The sequence below is a fragment of the Chrysochloris asiatica genome, unplaced genomic scaffold (genome assembly GCF_000296735.1).
Source record: "Chrysochloris asiatica unplaced genomic scaffold, ChrAsi1.0 scaffold00175, whole genome shotgun sequence".
Lineage (NCBI taxonomy): Eukaryota > Metazoa > Chordata > Mammalia > Afrosoricida > Chrysochloridae > Chrysochloris > Chrysochloris asiatica.
In genome coordinates this window covers 5,780,434-5,795,162 of record NW_006408693.1, presented here as the reverse complement: position 1 = coordinate 5,795,162, position 14,729 = coordinate 5,780,434, and the positions used below count along the sequence as shown (strand labels likewise).

General features: G+C 36.9%; 1 protein-coding gene and 1 pseudogene across 1 annotated transcript in view; both read left to right on the top strand.

Moving 5' to 3' along the window:
* PTPRQ (protein tyrosine phosphatase, receptor type, Q) overlaps window positions 1-14,729 on the top strand; it is a 338,184-nt gene that overhangs the window by 204,667 nt on the left and 118,788 nt on the right. The window contains exons 27-28 of the mRNA XM_006871836.1: window positions 6,718-6,839; window positions 13,817-14,003. Of these exons, the coding sequence (XP_006871898.1) occupies window positions 6,718-6,839; window positions 13,817-14,003 (309 nt within the window). The remainder of the gene's footprint in view (window positions 1-6,717; window positions 6,840-13,816; window positions 14,004-14,729) is intronic.
* Window positions 14,088-14,729, top strand: part of LOC102827328 — a 1,913-nt pseudogene continuing 1,271 nt past the window's right edge.

The following is a 14,729-nucleotide window of genomic DNA, read 5'->3' as shown; positions in this document are numbered from 1 at the left end:
ATTCAGTTATATATTATGTGGAGTCCTGGTATGGCACTGTTGGGTAAAGGTGGATTTGAATTGCAAGGTCAGCAGTTCAAACTCACCAAGTCTCCTCGGAAACCATATACAGGGTTGCTATGAGTCACAATTGACTTGTTGGCTATTAACAACAACTATAACACACACACACATAACTCATTTGTGTTTACTTTTATTTGTTAAGATTTAGGAGTTCTTATTCCACCATATTCTAATCTTCCAAGAACACAAGTTAATTTAATGTATGAGGAGACTTGCAAAAGTTTGAGGAATAATGGAATTAAAAGATAATGAAATTTTTGGAAGCTGCCTAGGAGAAATTTTTCACAAAAGATTCAACACTAGGAATATTTGTGTAACAATACAGACATTTTATTCAAGTTTACTGAAAATGCAAATGTTTGGTCAAGCGCATTAACACACAGCGTCACACCAGGACTCCAAAGATAAGGGGATGTTAAAAATATTTTCCTTGAAATTGTATGTTCTGTCAGAAAACCATTCCTTTCTATAATAGTTTTTACAGAAGTGGAGGGCAGGTTTCGCAAACAGATTGGCAATCAAGTGGCTTTAATTTAATTTAATAAAACCTTATGCTTAGTTGCTATGCCATCCTCTTTTATGTAGTCAAAACATAATCTCTTCATTAAGTGAGTTTGTAATGTTCTGATTCATAGCAATCCTGTATAGAGCTTCCAAGGAGCTGCTGGTGGGTTTGAATGTTGACTTTAAGGTTAGCTCTGGTAGCGTAGTGGTTACGAATCGGGCTGCGAACCTTAAGGTCAGCGGTTCGAAACTACCAGCCGCTCCGCGGGAGAAAGATGAGGCTTTCTACTCCTGTAAAGATTTACACCCTCGGAAACCCTGTACAGGGTCGCTATGGGACGGAACCGACTCGACGGCACTTAACAACAACAACAACAACAGGCCTGTGCCTAATCCTACAGTGCCACATCAAGACTACATAGTGATCAGTAATGTACCAGGAACTCTGGTGTGGTGCTGGAGGATAAGACTGGACTACTAACCACAAGATCGGTGGTTCAAACCCACCAGCATCTCCTTGTAAACCCTAATTGGGTTTTTTATGAGTTGGAACAGCACATAACAAACAATAGTGTACTTGGCTCTAAAGCTCATCAAATCCTTATTTAACATCATGAATAAAAAGAATCAGAGCTGAGATTAAGTAGAAGGTGGGAATGAAGCTTTTAAGGAATAGTCAGTTGAGAGAGTTTAGAGCATTACCACTTCTGAAAATAGAGTACATTATTTTATGAGGCTATCCAAAAGCCATGGCTTTTGCTGTCAGCAGAAGCTACAATTTTAATAGTTCTCATCTATGTGATTACTGAAGTGGATTATGCTAACATTTGAGACAATTTTCCTGGAGTCTTATCATTAGAAGTGCTAAGACTCCAGAGGTCAGGTCATACAAATTACATGTATGTGCTAGATTCCATCATCTGCTTTAGTCATTGGAGCAACCATGTACCTAATACTGTCATTATTGGCACCTCTTTGCTGATCAATCTTCCCAATTCTGGAGTATGTGTTCTCCACTCTCTGATCTGAGTGTTGCTCTCGGCAATGTTGTTTTTGTTGTTGTGAAGTGCCTTCGAGGTGGTTCCAACCCATAGTGACCCTGTATAGGGTTTACAAGGAGCAGCTGGTGAGCTTGAACTGCCAACCTTGCAGTTCAAATGGCTTTGCAGTCTGGCACATTAACTCGCAGCACCACCCCAGGACTCTAGGCAATAGGAATTGGCTATTTGTGCGGTGGGTGCCAATATTAATATTGTACAAGTGCCAAAGGAGATACACTTATGAAGTGTATATTTGATATCCTAAAAGGACATTTCACCACAAACTTTTAAAATATATATTTGCTATATTATTCTATAATAACATTTGAGAATTGTTATTAAAATATTTAAGTTATTATTAAAATATGTATTTTATTATCTAACTGAGCACCTAAATTCCACATATGTCATTTCTGTGGGAAATATATTCTAAATGCCAACTCATTCATACTTTGAAGGTAGTCACTAATGCTAGCATCTTAACTAACCATCTGGTATTAAAATAAACCTTCAGTAAAACTTTTGGCTCTCTTCAGAGCATATGATTCATTTAAATCAGATACACTAAATATTCACACTATACCAATTTTTAAGGAATTTTCTTAAATATTTAAATAGGCTTTCTTCATTCTGTTCCTGTCCTCTAGTTTTAGGGCCCGCCTTTCCAATTGCTAAGTAGGCTTCTCAATCCTTTTAGGATTCTCATACTCAATGAATAAAAACCCAAATTTATCATCACCTCCTATAATTATACCCCTACCAAAATAATCAGTATCATTTCCTGAATGTGCTATTGTTGTCAACACTATCAGTATCTCTCAATTGTAAACACTTTATCTTTTTCCTTAGTAGAAGGGTGTTGCTGTCTACTACTCTCTCTATGTTTCTCTCACTTTGCATCTTCATCTAATCAGTCCGTAGTTCTTTTTATTAAAATTTCTAAATGTTTCTAGATTTTATCCCCTCCTTTTATAACTACTGTTGCTGTCCTAATTTAGTGCCTTATATCACAATCTGACTCTTTTGAAATAGTCTAGCTGGATTCAGTGATTCAGAGCACTTACAGTTTTCTACAACTACCTGAGATTTTGTTCTAAATCTTTTCAAAAATATTCCCTTTCTTAAAAGCCTGCAGTGTCCCCCATTGCTTAAGGAATAAACCCCAGACACTTTAACATCACAACAAATTGCGTTCTAATTTAGTTCCTAAAATACTATTTGGGTCTTGCTCTCCACTATATCCCTCCATGAACATTGGTCTGTTTGTGTTAGTTCTTTCTTTGAATATACCTTTTAAAGATTGTGAATCATTTTGTTATGCCATGGATCCCTTTGGTAGTCCAGTGAAGTTTATAAACCCTTCCTACAATATTTTTTAAGGTGCAAAATAATAGACACAGAATTACCAAGAAAGTCAATTCTAGAATTATAGAATTGTATGTGGACTTGTAGTTTATGGCTTTTGCTTTACTCATTTGCCCTTTTATACAGAAGGGTCTCTGCCCCTGTGACTACTGATATCCTTCTCACTTTTCAAAGCCTAGTTCAATTCCCATATCTCCTCTGCCCCTTCACTACACATCACTGTTCCCTTTGTCCTTTCACAGTAGATTATCTGTGTTTCTGGTTAGCCCTTTTCTTTACTCTGCCCTGTTTATAATATATTTTATTGTTTACTATGTGATAAAATGTTCATCTGGAACCTGTACATGGACCAACAGGTAGTCATTTGAATAGAACGAGGGGATACAACTAGACCAATAAACAATATGATGATTCACAGAGAAAAGATTGAAGTCACCAAGCGTTTATTTTTATATGGATATACAATCAAAGATCATGGAAGCAGTAGTCAAGAAATCAAACAAAGTATTGCATTAGGCACATCTGCTGCAAAAGGCCTCTTTTAAAGTGTTAAAGGTCACAGATGTTACTTTGAGCACTAAAGTATGCCTGACCCAAGTCATGGTATTTTCAAATGCCTACTAAGCATATGAAAATTGGACAATGAATAAGATTAGAATAGAACTGATACATTTGAGTTATGGTGTTGACAAAGAATCTTGAAAATATTGTAGACTTCAGAATAGCGAATAAATCTGTCTTGGATGAAGTACAGCCAGAATGCTCCTCAGAAGTGAATATGGACCCCCCATCCAAAAAAAAAAAAAAAAAAAGCTAAAGAGCATAGAGAGAAACACTGTAAACCGATGATATATGGAGGGGATAATAATCAATGTAATGAAACAAGCTATATGAATGGTTGACTATGGAGCTGATGATGTGCCCTGTAAGCTTTCACTCAATGAAAAATAAAAAACATTTAATTTAAAAAAAATAAATAAATAAAGTGATTTTGATTGAAAAAAAAAAAGAAGTGAATATGGCGAGACTTCATCTCACATATTTTGGATGTGTAATCATGAGGGAATAGTCCCTCAAAAACATCATGCTTAGTAACTTAGAGGGTCAGTGACAAAGAGGAAGACCCCCAATGAGTTGGATTGACACAGTAGGTGCTACAATGGGCTCAAAAACAATTGTGCGGACGGTATAGGAACAGGCAGATTCGTTGTGTTGTACACAGAGTTGATGAGAGTTGGAAGACACTCAATGGCACAAGTAACATGTGCCAACCCCTGATATCATCATAACTCTTTTTTTAAAAAACACACAATAAAATATGTATGTCACAGGGAAACTGAGGTCTAGAAATCGTTATTTAACCAAGTTCATATGACTAGTTATTCTCACTAGGTAATAAATTATTTGAGGGTAGGAGTATTTCATCTTTATATCTCTACAGCATCAAGAGGATAGTCCTTGTTCAGTGAAAATTGCTCATGTAGATTTAAAAATCAGAAATATTACAAATACTTATCTCCAAATATATGTCACTAGAATTGAACAGAGACTCGGGAGACCAGAAGTATGTATAACACTATTTCTAGGTTAATATTTGTGTCAAATTTTCTGTGACTAAATACTATCCACTGAATAATGCTCATGAGGAATCTATCGATGGACCAAGAGGCAGTTGTTCGAACAGAACATGGGAACACTGAATGATTTAAAATTAAGGAAGGTGTGCGAAAGGGTTGTATTCTTTCACCATATTTATTCAACCTGTATGCTGAGCAAATAATCTGAGAAGCTGGGTGATATGGTGAAAAATGTGACATCAGGATTGGAGGAAGACTCACTGACAACTGTGATATGCAGATAATACAACCTTGCTTGTTGAAAGTGAAGAGGACTTGAAATATTTACTGATGAAGATCAAAGAGCACAGCCTTCGGTGTGGATTGTATCTCATAAAGAAAACAAAAATCCTCACCACTGGATCAATAAACAACATACTCATCAACTGAAAAAAGATTGAAGTTGTCAAGGATTTCATTCTTCTTGGATCAACTATCAACACTCATGGAAACAGCAATCAAGAAATCAAATGACACATTGTATTGACCTTTTTAAGGCATTGAAGAGCAAAGATGTCAGCTTGAGGACTAAGGTGCGCCTGACCCAAGCCATGGTATTTTCAGTAGCCTCATATGCATGCAAAAGCTGGACAGTGAATAAGGAAGACCAGAAAAGAATTGATGCTTTTGAGTTATGGTGTTGGAGGAGAATATTGAAAGTGCCATGGGCTGCCAAAAGAACCAACAGATCTGATTTGGAAGAAGTGCAGCCAGAGTGCTCCTTGGAGGCTAGGATGAGCTCTCATACTTCAGACATACTTTCATAAAGGACCAGTCATTGGAGAAGGATATCTATTATGTTTTGTAAGGTGGAGGGTCAGAGAAAAAGAGGAAGACCCCCAGCAAGATGGATTGGCCAAGTGGCAGCATCAATGGGCTCAAATGTGGCAACAATAATAGTAAGGTTGGCCCAGAACAGGGCAGTGTTTTGTTCTGTTGTGCATAGGGTCACTATGAGTCAGTACTGACTCAATGGCACCTAACAACTACAACAACAAATAGTATCCATCTCCTATTTTTTTTTTAAAAGCCAAAAAGCTATTACTATGGAGTTCATTCCAACTCGTAGCAAACCTACAGCACAGAGCAGAATGGCAAGATATGGCTTCTGGAGTTGTAAATGTTTAAGGGAGCAGACTTAACACCTCTTTCTCTTAGAAGGCCTGGTGGATTTGAACCAATGACCCTTTGGTTAGCAGCTGAGTGCTTAAATACTGTGTCACCAGGGTAATTTGTTGTTGTAAATTGCCATCAAGTTGGTTCCAACTCATAGTGCCCTTGTATAGGGTCTCCCAGGCGCAGCTGATGGGTTTGAACTGCTTACCTGAGGTTCATAGTTCAGTACTGACCCTACAGTGCTAGACCAGGAGTCCTCAACATCCTATAAACCCTTCTAATTCTTTCTTGTTTCACAGATTGAAAGCTTGCACAAAAAAGTTTTTACTAGTCAATTTCTTCAAATATTGTTGATTTGTTTTTCATCTTTTGATGAAAAAAAAAATCACAAAATAGGACTAATTAGAAAATCTATTTGGAATGCAGGAAATGTTTGTATTTATAGATCAGAGCAACTGAATTACCTATTTCTAAGTCTACATTACACTCTCAGTGTAAGCACTAAAACCAACCAATTTACATTAGTAAGGCACTACATTTAAATATTCTTTCTTGGTACTAGTTTCAGTTTTTGAGTCTGCTTCTATGAGTCACTTTCTATATTCAAATATGATGCTGCAAGAGTTATCGTAAAACACAAGTGTTATAGTATCTATATTAAAATTTAAAAATTTACTTATTTTTTATTTGACTTACAAAAATATATTTTAGTAATGGTAATACTTTTCAAATACTGTTTCAAAATTTTAAAATATGTATTTATAGTTATATACAGCCTCGGAAACCCTGCACAGAGTCTCTATGAGTTGGAACCGACTCCACGGCACACAACAACAACAACAACATAGCTCATGTGAAAATTTTTATATATAGTAACTTTTTATAGAGGAGCTAGAGCTTTTGATTTGCCAGTGCCTTTAGCATGCTGTGAACTATAATGTATAATTCTATTATTGTGCTATAGCAAATACTAATTCCAATGCAGTAGGGTAATTGATTTTCTATTTTTATAGCCCCAGATGATCCTCCTGGACACGTGCATGTAGTAGCAACATCACCTTTTAGCATCAACATTAGTTGGAGCGAACCTGCTGTCATTACCGGGCCAACATTCTATCTACTAGACATCAAATCGGTAAGGCGTGCCTTATCATTTTTTAGAGTCAGTATGGTGGTTGTTGGGGGTTATGTGCCGTGGAGTCACTTCTGACTCATAACGACCCTGTATAGGTTTTCCAAGGCTGTAAATCAGTTATGGGAGCTGAAAAATCTCATCTTTCTCCTGCTGGTGGTTTCAAACTTCTGGCCTTGAGATTAGCAGCCCAACTTGTAACCACTATGCAATCAGACCTCCTTTAAAAGTCAGTGTAGAGCATGGTTGAAACTATTAATTTGGGGGCCAGATTACTTGAATTTGAACTCTGACTTTAGATAGCATTCTTAATCTTTCTGTGTTTCTGTGTCCACATCTGTAAGATAAATAATTATAATAATAATAATACCCAGGGTACAAGGATTTTGTGAGGACTAAATGAGTTAACTCTGCTAGCGTAGTGGTGACGAATCGGCGAGCGATCCTTAATGTTAGCAGTTCGAAACTACCAGCTGTTCCGCGGGAGAAAGATGAGGCTTTCTGCTCCTATAAAGATTTACAGCCTTAGAAACCCTGTACAGGGTCGCTATGAGTCAGAACTGACTCCAAGGCACATAACAACAACAAATGAGTTAACCAGAGGTTCCTCGGAAACCCTATACAGCATCGCTATGGGTGGGAAATCAACTCAACGGCACTTAACAGCAACAACAACAAATGAGCTAACATGGGAGACCTAGTGGTGCACTGGCTAAAGTGCTTTGATGCTAATCAAAGGTAGGCAGTTAGAACCCACCAGCTATCCCATGAGAAAAATGTGACAGTCTGCTTCCCAAAAGATTACAGCTTTAAAGACGCTACAAACCAAAACAAACATACTGCCATGGAGTCAATTCAGCTAATAGTGACCCTTAGAACAGCAGAACTGCTCTTTGGGTGTCCAAGACTATAAATCTTTACAGAAGCAGAAAGCCTCATCATTCTCCTGCAGAAGGGCTGATGGGTTTGAACCAAGGATCATGCCCTTATCAGCCCAAGGATTAACCCACTAAGCTCCAGGGCAATTCTATTCTGTGTTACAAGGTTGCTATGAGTTTGTACAAATTTATGGCATCAGGTTTGGGGTTTTTCATAAAGAACAGTGGGTCTTAAATGAATTAGCGTGAAAAAAAACTTAGAACATTGTCTGATACATAATAAGCACCCAATAAATGCAAAATATTACTTTATTTATTCTGAGAATATTACTGCAAAAGTGGCACCAACCAGCTTTTCTGCAGCACTCTCTCCTCTGTTGGGTTTGAAAATTCATTGCAATGGTCACATAGAATTCAGACACCATACTCATAGTTATGGGGTTCATCAGGGAAGCTAAAAGATTGCAATTCAGGGTGAGAAATGTTCAAGACACAATTCTTTCAGTCAGAACAGTCTCCTCTCTGCTATGTCCACAGGCAGTTCTGGCTCTCTGTTAAGTCGTTGTTAAAAATGTCTTTGAGGGTTTGCTAATCAAATGCCCACAGGACATACCACTCCACCATAAGCTTCAGCCTGAAGGCATTCAGCTCTAGCTACAGGAGTCAAAAGTCTAACTCCCCCAGTTAAGTGCCTGGAGGCACTCCACTCTACAAGCAACCATTCTACCCCAAGTGTGACTCAGCTTTATTTATTCCTTGGCCTGGAACGCCCACCACCCTGTCTTGTGTTTTGGCTTTTGGTTCTGCTGCTGGTGCTTCTCTGTCATTCCTCTGTTACTTCTCTGGTATCACAGATTCCTGATAATGTGTCAAGGAGATTCAGTATGCAGTGATCTCAGGGTCCAAAGGACATACTACACTCCTGTGTTTCTTCTTGATAGTGATTGAGTTTCCTCCTCCTGCTTTTGAGATGGCTTATTTTATACACATGTTAGAATTCCAAGTCTTTATCATCACAGTTACCCTGTTATCCATCACAACTGGAACACGTAAGCCATCAGCAACTAATAACAATAAATGATTTTAAAAATACTGAAAGACATTAGAGGCGATATCTCTTAGAGAAGATAGCACTAAAGCTAAATCTAGAAAAATAACTGAAGCAGGAAAGGAAATAGAGGAATAGGAGATAATGGTGTGTAGTAAGTCTCATTCAAGGAAAATCAAATAGGTCATTAATCCCATGTGATAGCATTCTAAAGTAGTCTTGTGAGAAGGAACAGATCTGCAGAGAAAAATGAATCAGTACTAGACTAATGAGTTTGTGATGTTTGCAACTCCTTCACAAGAAATATTAAGTGTGAATCTGGCGCTTGAGAGAGAAATTCTGATAATGGACATTTAGAGAGTGTTGACCTTCAGGTGATAATTGAAATCATAAGAATATATTACCTATGAAAATATAACATGTATTAGTGCTTAAATTCTTGTGACAATTAAGTAGCTTTGTTAATAGTGCTAATTTCTAGATTTTGCTTGCAATGACTTTTAATTATTCAGTAATTTAGACAGGATAACTATTGTAATTATAAGAGTAATTTTTAGTGTTTTCTTATATAAGAAAAAAAGAACATATTACCTATGAAATAAGAAGGGGACCTGAGGCTTGTATCCTGGAGAATATAAGCACTTAAATAATATGGCACAAAAGGTTGTATTAGGGTAGCCAGACAGACCAAGGAAACTCAAGTGCAATAAGCAAGCCTCACCGGCTATCATCAGAAAATTTAAAAGATTATTGGCACATCTGTTTGCTCATTCAACCTTCAGTTCATGCTCCTTCTTTAGAGCATATTTGTGAAGATTTTAGTACACAGTTAGCCAAATATAATCAATGTGAATGATATCCTGGGAATGTACACTAAAAACAAATTATAAAATAATAAAGATGTGCACTATCAAGTGAAAGACATTTTATTAACTTAAAAAGCATTTGGATATGCTTAATGGAAGGAAGATAAAGCATCTTAAAAAGTAATTTTATAGTTTCATTATCTTAACCTTCTTACTGAGATTAAATGTGTGTAAGCAAAATAAATGGATAAGAAGAGGGAACTAATGTTTTGCTTATTTTATACGTTACCCATTAGCCTCATCACATGCATTGCCTTATATTATATTGCAACTTGTGATACAAGCATCATTTTCTTCATTTAACAGAAGAGCACTGAAGCACAGAGAAGATAATGTCTAATATAGCTAAAATTTGGCTAAAACAAACCTACAATGGTGTAAGTGACAAGAGAAAGAAAAATCTGCTAAACTGAAAATAAAATTTGTCAATTTAAAATACAAACTCACCAAAACCCTCTGGATAAAAGATAGCAAGAGTTCAAACTAATGATAGCACTTTTTCTAGAACTTTTCTCTAGAACTTTGAGAGTTTGTGATGTTGCTGTTAGTTGCCATTGAGCTGACTTCGACTTATGGCAGCCCATATGTGCCGAGAAGTCGTTCAAGCCAATGACCTTTCAGAAGCAGCTCATCAGACCTGTCTTCTGGAGTGCCTTTGGGTAGGTTTGAACAACCAACTTTTTGCATCACCTAGTTGCTATTATTTTGTTGTCAAGTGCCAGTGAGTCAATTCTGACTCAGTGCAGCCCTGTATAGGGTTTCCAAGGAGCAGCTGGTGGGTTTGAACCACCAACTTTGTGGTTCATAGTCTAGTGCTTATCCTATATTTAATTCATCCCTTCATTAATTCAGCATATATATTAAAATATCTCCTATAAATTACCACTGTGCTAGGTGCTAGGTATGTAGAAGTGAACGAGTATGATGTGGGTCATTGTCCTTACAGTGCTTATCTGCCACTCATGTCATGTTGTGGTTGAATCTGACTCATAGCGGCCCTGTTTAGGGTTACTCTGGAGTAGCTGGTAGTTTTGAACTGCCAATCTTGTGGTTTGAATTCCAATGCTGATCCTACAGAGCCACACCAGCAGCCCAACTCATGTCATAAATATGCATATAGAAGTCATTGACTTCCAGACCAAGGAAGTACAAATGTCTTTCCATTTAGGACTTAGGATACAGACTGGGCCTCTGCCAAACACTAGCCACAAGGACATTGAATCCTTCCTTAAAATACTAAAGTGAAAATGGACAATCTTAAAATATATGGACATAAATATAACCATAGATAATTTTACAAGAAAGTAATCTAATGCACATTGTGGTCGTTTTTTGTTTTTTTTTGTTTGTTTGTTTGTTTTACTATTTTCTATGTTCTTTCATTCAGTAAAAAATAATTGAGTAGTACTGCTTACCAAGATAGTCTCATTCTGATGGAAGATACACAACTATAAACAGCTAATTATAGAAGAATGTGAGGTATGACTTTTTGAAGGAACATAAATTAACAAAGTTCCTATAAATAGTGGAGGACATAAGTGAGATGAGAAGACTTCACAGAGCTAGTTAACTTTGCTCTGGGATTTGAAGGATGTGTAGGGTCACACCAGGTACGCAGGGTAGCAGTAGGACAGGAAGAAGAAAGAAAATAGAATAAGTCTAATTATTTACTTTATGCATAAAATCACCACACTTGAAAAATGGTAGGAGATATTTCATAATATGTTAGATCCTCAAATACTATATGACAAGACTTGCAATTGAAGATGAGAAACATGGGTCAAAAGTGTCTTGAGGTCTCAGTCCTGGATAACTGGACAAAGAATAATTAACAACAACAAAGAAGGAAACTGTTTGTACCACCCAGTAGAGTGATTTAATTCATTCCTGTGTTCATTTAAGAAAGAGGATAAATTTTGTGCATACTGAATTTAAGGACCATGCATCCTATTTGGATTTTATTAAAACATTTTCATGTTATTGTAGATCAAATTCTTGCTATGTTAAATTTTTACTACTTGATACTGTTATCCATTTTTCAGGTTCAATGACTTTGAGGTAGTTTAGAGACTTCTGAAGTCTTGAACAACCTGGACTCAAATTATATCTCAAATCCTAAATAGCTATGGCATTTTGAGAAAGTTATCCAAGCTGTATAAAATGAAAGTTCAAATAACCTTAGCAATCAGACAAATAACGTGAACATGTTGTCAAAGCCAGGCCTATTGGGCGAGGCTGTAATTAATTGGACAGCCAGGCCCTATGATAGGGGTTAGCTGTCAATCATCCCTAAGTAATTGTTATCCAGCATGAATGTGAGTGTAGTTAGTGGAGAAAGGAGGATTCTGAAAGCTAGGTTTCTATGTGAAATGCTCTGATATTTAGATGTTGACAATTAATTTAAAACACACACACATTTATCCAGTGGGTACATATGCCTGCTTCTGATTGCTGCAGTCATTTGTCCTCTTACCACTTTAGAAAAGTGGGACATCTGCCTGTACTTTGTATGAAGATGGGAACTCTCTCTTTGATTGAACAATGCCGAGGTAATTTATCCGTGTTTTATTTATACAGTTGTAGAGGTGGGAAAGTCCCAAGTCTGGGTCAGATGAACCAAGATCAGCAAGTCAGACAGTAAACAGGTCTGGCAGGTAAGAAGGCAGACTGCTGATGACTCCCACGACCAGCAGGTAATAGAGCAAAGCCACTGCTCTTGTCCAAAGGACTGTATGTCGGAGGGCAAGCCAGACGCACAATCCACACCCTTCAAAAAGCAAACAAGGTTTGCCTGCGTGCCTAATATATTGGAGTCCTGGTGTGGCGCTGTGGGTTAATGCGCCAGACTACAAAGTCGTTTAAACTGCAAGGTCGGCGTTTCAAGCTCACCAGCTGCTCCTTGCAAACCCTATACAGGGACTATGGGTCGGAATCGACTCCACGGCACTTGACAACAACAGGCCACACCCAGAGGAAACTTCCTTTCAATTGATTGGCTACTCAGCAGATCTAATCATAGAGTTAATTACAATATATTACATCTCATTATGAGGATAACTACTTCTCACCTACCAAATTACTGAGAATATTGGCTCAATTAAGTAGACCCAAAACCTAAAGTATCACAATCTACCATCCTTTTGCTGTATTTCTCACAGAGACACCCTAAGGTTTAAAAGATTTAGAAGAGCATTTAAAGAACAAACTGAGGGGGTGGGGGGGGGAAGAAGGACAGCAAGCATTTTTCAAGGCTATGATTGAGAGTCAAGTTGAAAATAAAATTAATCACTTAGTGTGGCACTATAGGATCAACACTGGACTGCGAGCTATAAAGTTGACAATTCAAACCACTAGCAATTCCTCAGAAACCTTATACAGAGTCATGCTATGAGTTGGAACCAACTTGACAGTATTTAACAACAACAACATAGCTGGTTTTTAAATGCTTCAATTCAGATACCTGAAAGAAACTCAGAGATTATATAGCGACCCTGTATAGGGTTTCTGGGAGTCCTGCTATGGCACTGTGGATTAATGCACTGGACTGCAAAGTTGGTTTGCAGGGTAGGAGGTTTAAGCTCACCAGCCATTCCTAGGATACCCTATACAGGGTCACTATGGGTCAGAACTGACTCGACAGCACTTAACAATAATATAGGTTTACTAGAGCAGAAATCCTCATTTTTCTCCTGAAGAGTGCCTGATAGATTCAAACTACAGACCTTGTGGTAGCAGCTCAACTCATTACCCACTATGCTATCAGAGAACACTACAAAAATGTGTTTTGCCTCAATTTTACATGTAGACAGAGAATGTAAATGACTTGTAACCAGAGTGATTAAGTGGCCAAGCTAGAATTTGAATCCTTGATAACTAGACTGCAAAACCCTATTTCTTTCTTTCTCAAAACATTAGAGTAAAAAACTGATTGTCATGAACTCAGATTTTTTTTAATTTTTTATTGATGGTGGTTGGCTGATCATTTTTCTTTTACTTTTCCATTGAAATGATGCCTACTTAATGTTAAAAAAGTAACACTTCAGAGTTCTCAGGACACTCTGACTGAAAACAAAATAACAAACAAACCAATCTTGATAAGATAAACATATTTCATGTAGATTTTATTCTGTTTTGGTGATTTGAATTTCAAGTGCTGATTCCATAATTGTTAGCTGTTTTTTCCTATAGGTAGATAGTGATGAATTTAATATTTCCTTCATCAAATCAAATGAAGAAAATAAAACCATAGAAATTAAAGATTTAAAAATATTCACAAGGTATTCCGTGGTGATCACTGCATTTACTGGAAACATTACTGCTGCATATGTAGAAGGGAAGCCAAGTGATGTGGTCTTTGTTACCACTTTAGAATCAGGTAAGACATACTTTTCATCATTGTTAAAAATTTGACTGGGTGTTAGCTGTTTTTCTTACAGTTTCATGTTCTCTGTGCCCCAAAATGAAATATGTTACCAAGAGTTTGTTAAGTTGATAAATAAAAAAAATTCAAGACAATGCCATTGACTAATGTGAAATTTTATATTTACATTTTCCAGGCGAAGTGGAATTATGTAAAATATCCAGTCCTTGAAAATAAAGAAGCAAAATAGTTTATAAAAAGGCACTTGGTGTGTTTTTGGCACTTATCTAAACCACGAAATGTTCTAGCAATTGAGTTACCTTGTGAACGAGATTATTTTTAAAACTGTCTATAAGCAATAACATTTCATCTAAAATTCTATTTTACTTATTTCTATCCTGTGATTTAATTGCAAATTCATATAAGAATGCTTTATTATTAAATAATCCAAAATTCAAAATTAGAATCCAGGACAGAGCAATTTTCTTGACTTAGTCAAGTGACCTGTTTATTATGTTATCTATTTGATACATGTCACAACCCATACAGATTTCCTCAAGTTCTTATGCACAGGGTCTAAGTAAATAAGACTGACCAGTAAGATTTAAATGTGGAAAGTCACCTCCCAGAACATGCTTACCCCATTCTCCTTCAGACTCCTGATGCACTTTGCCACCAGATATATCATTGGAAAATGCAGGTGAAAGAATGTGTTGCTATAGGTTTTTTTTTTTTTTTTTT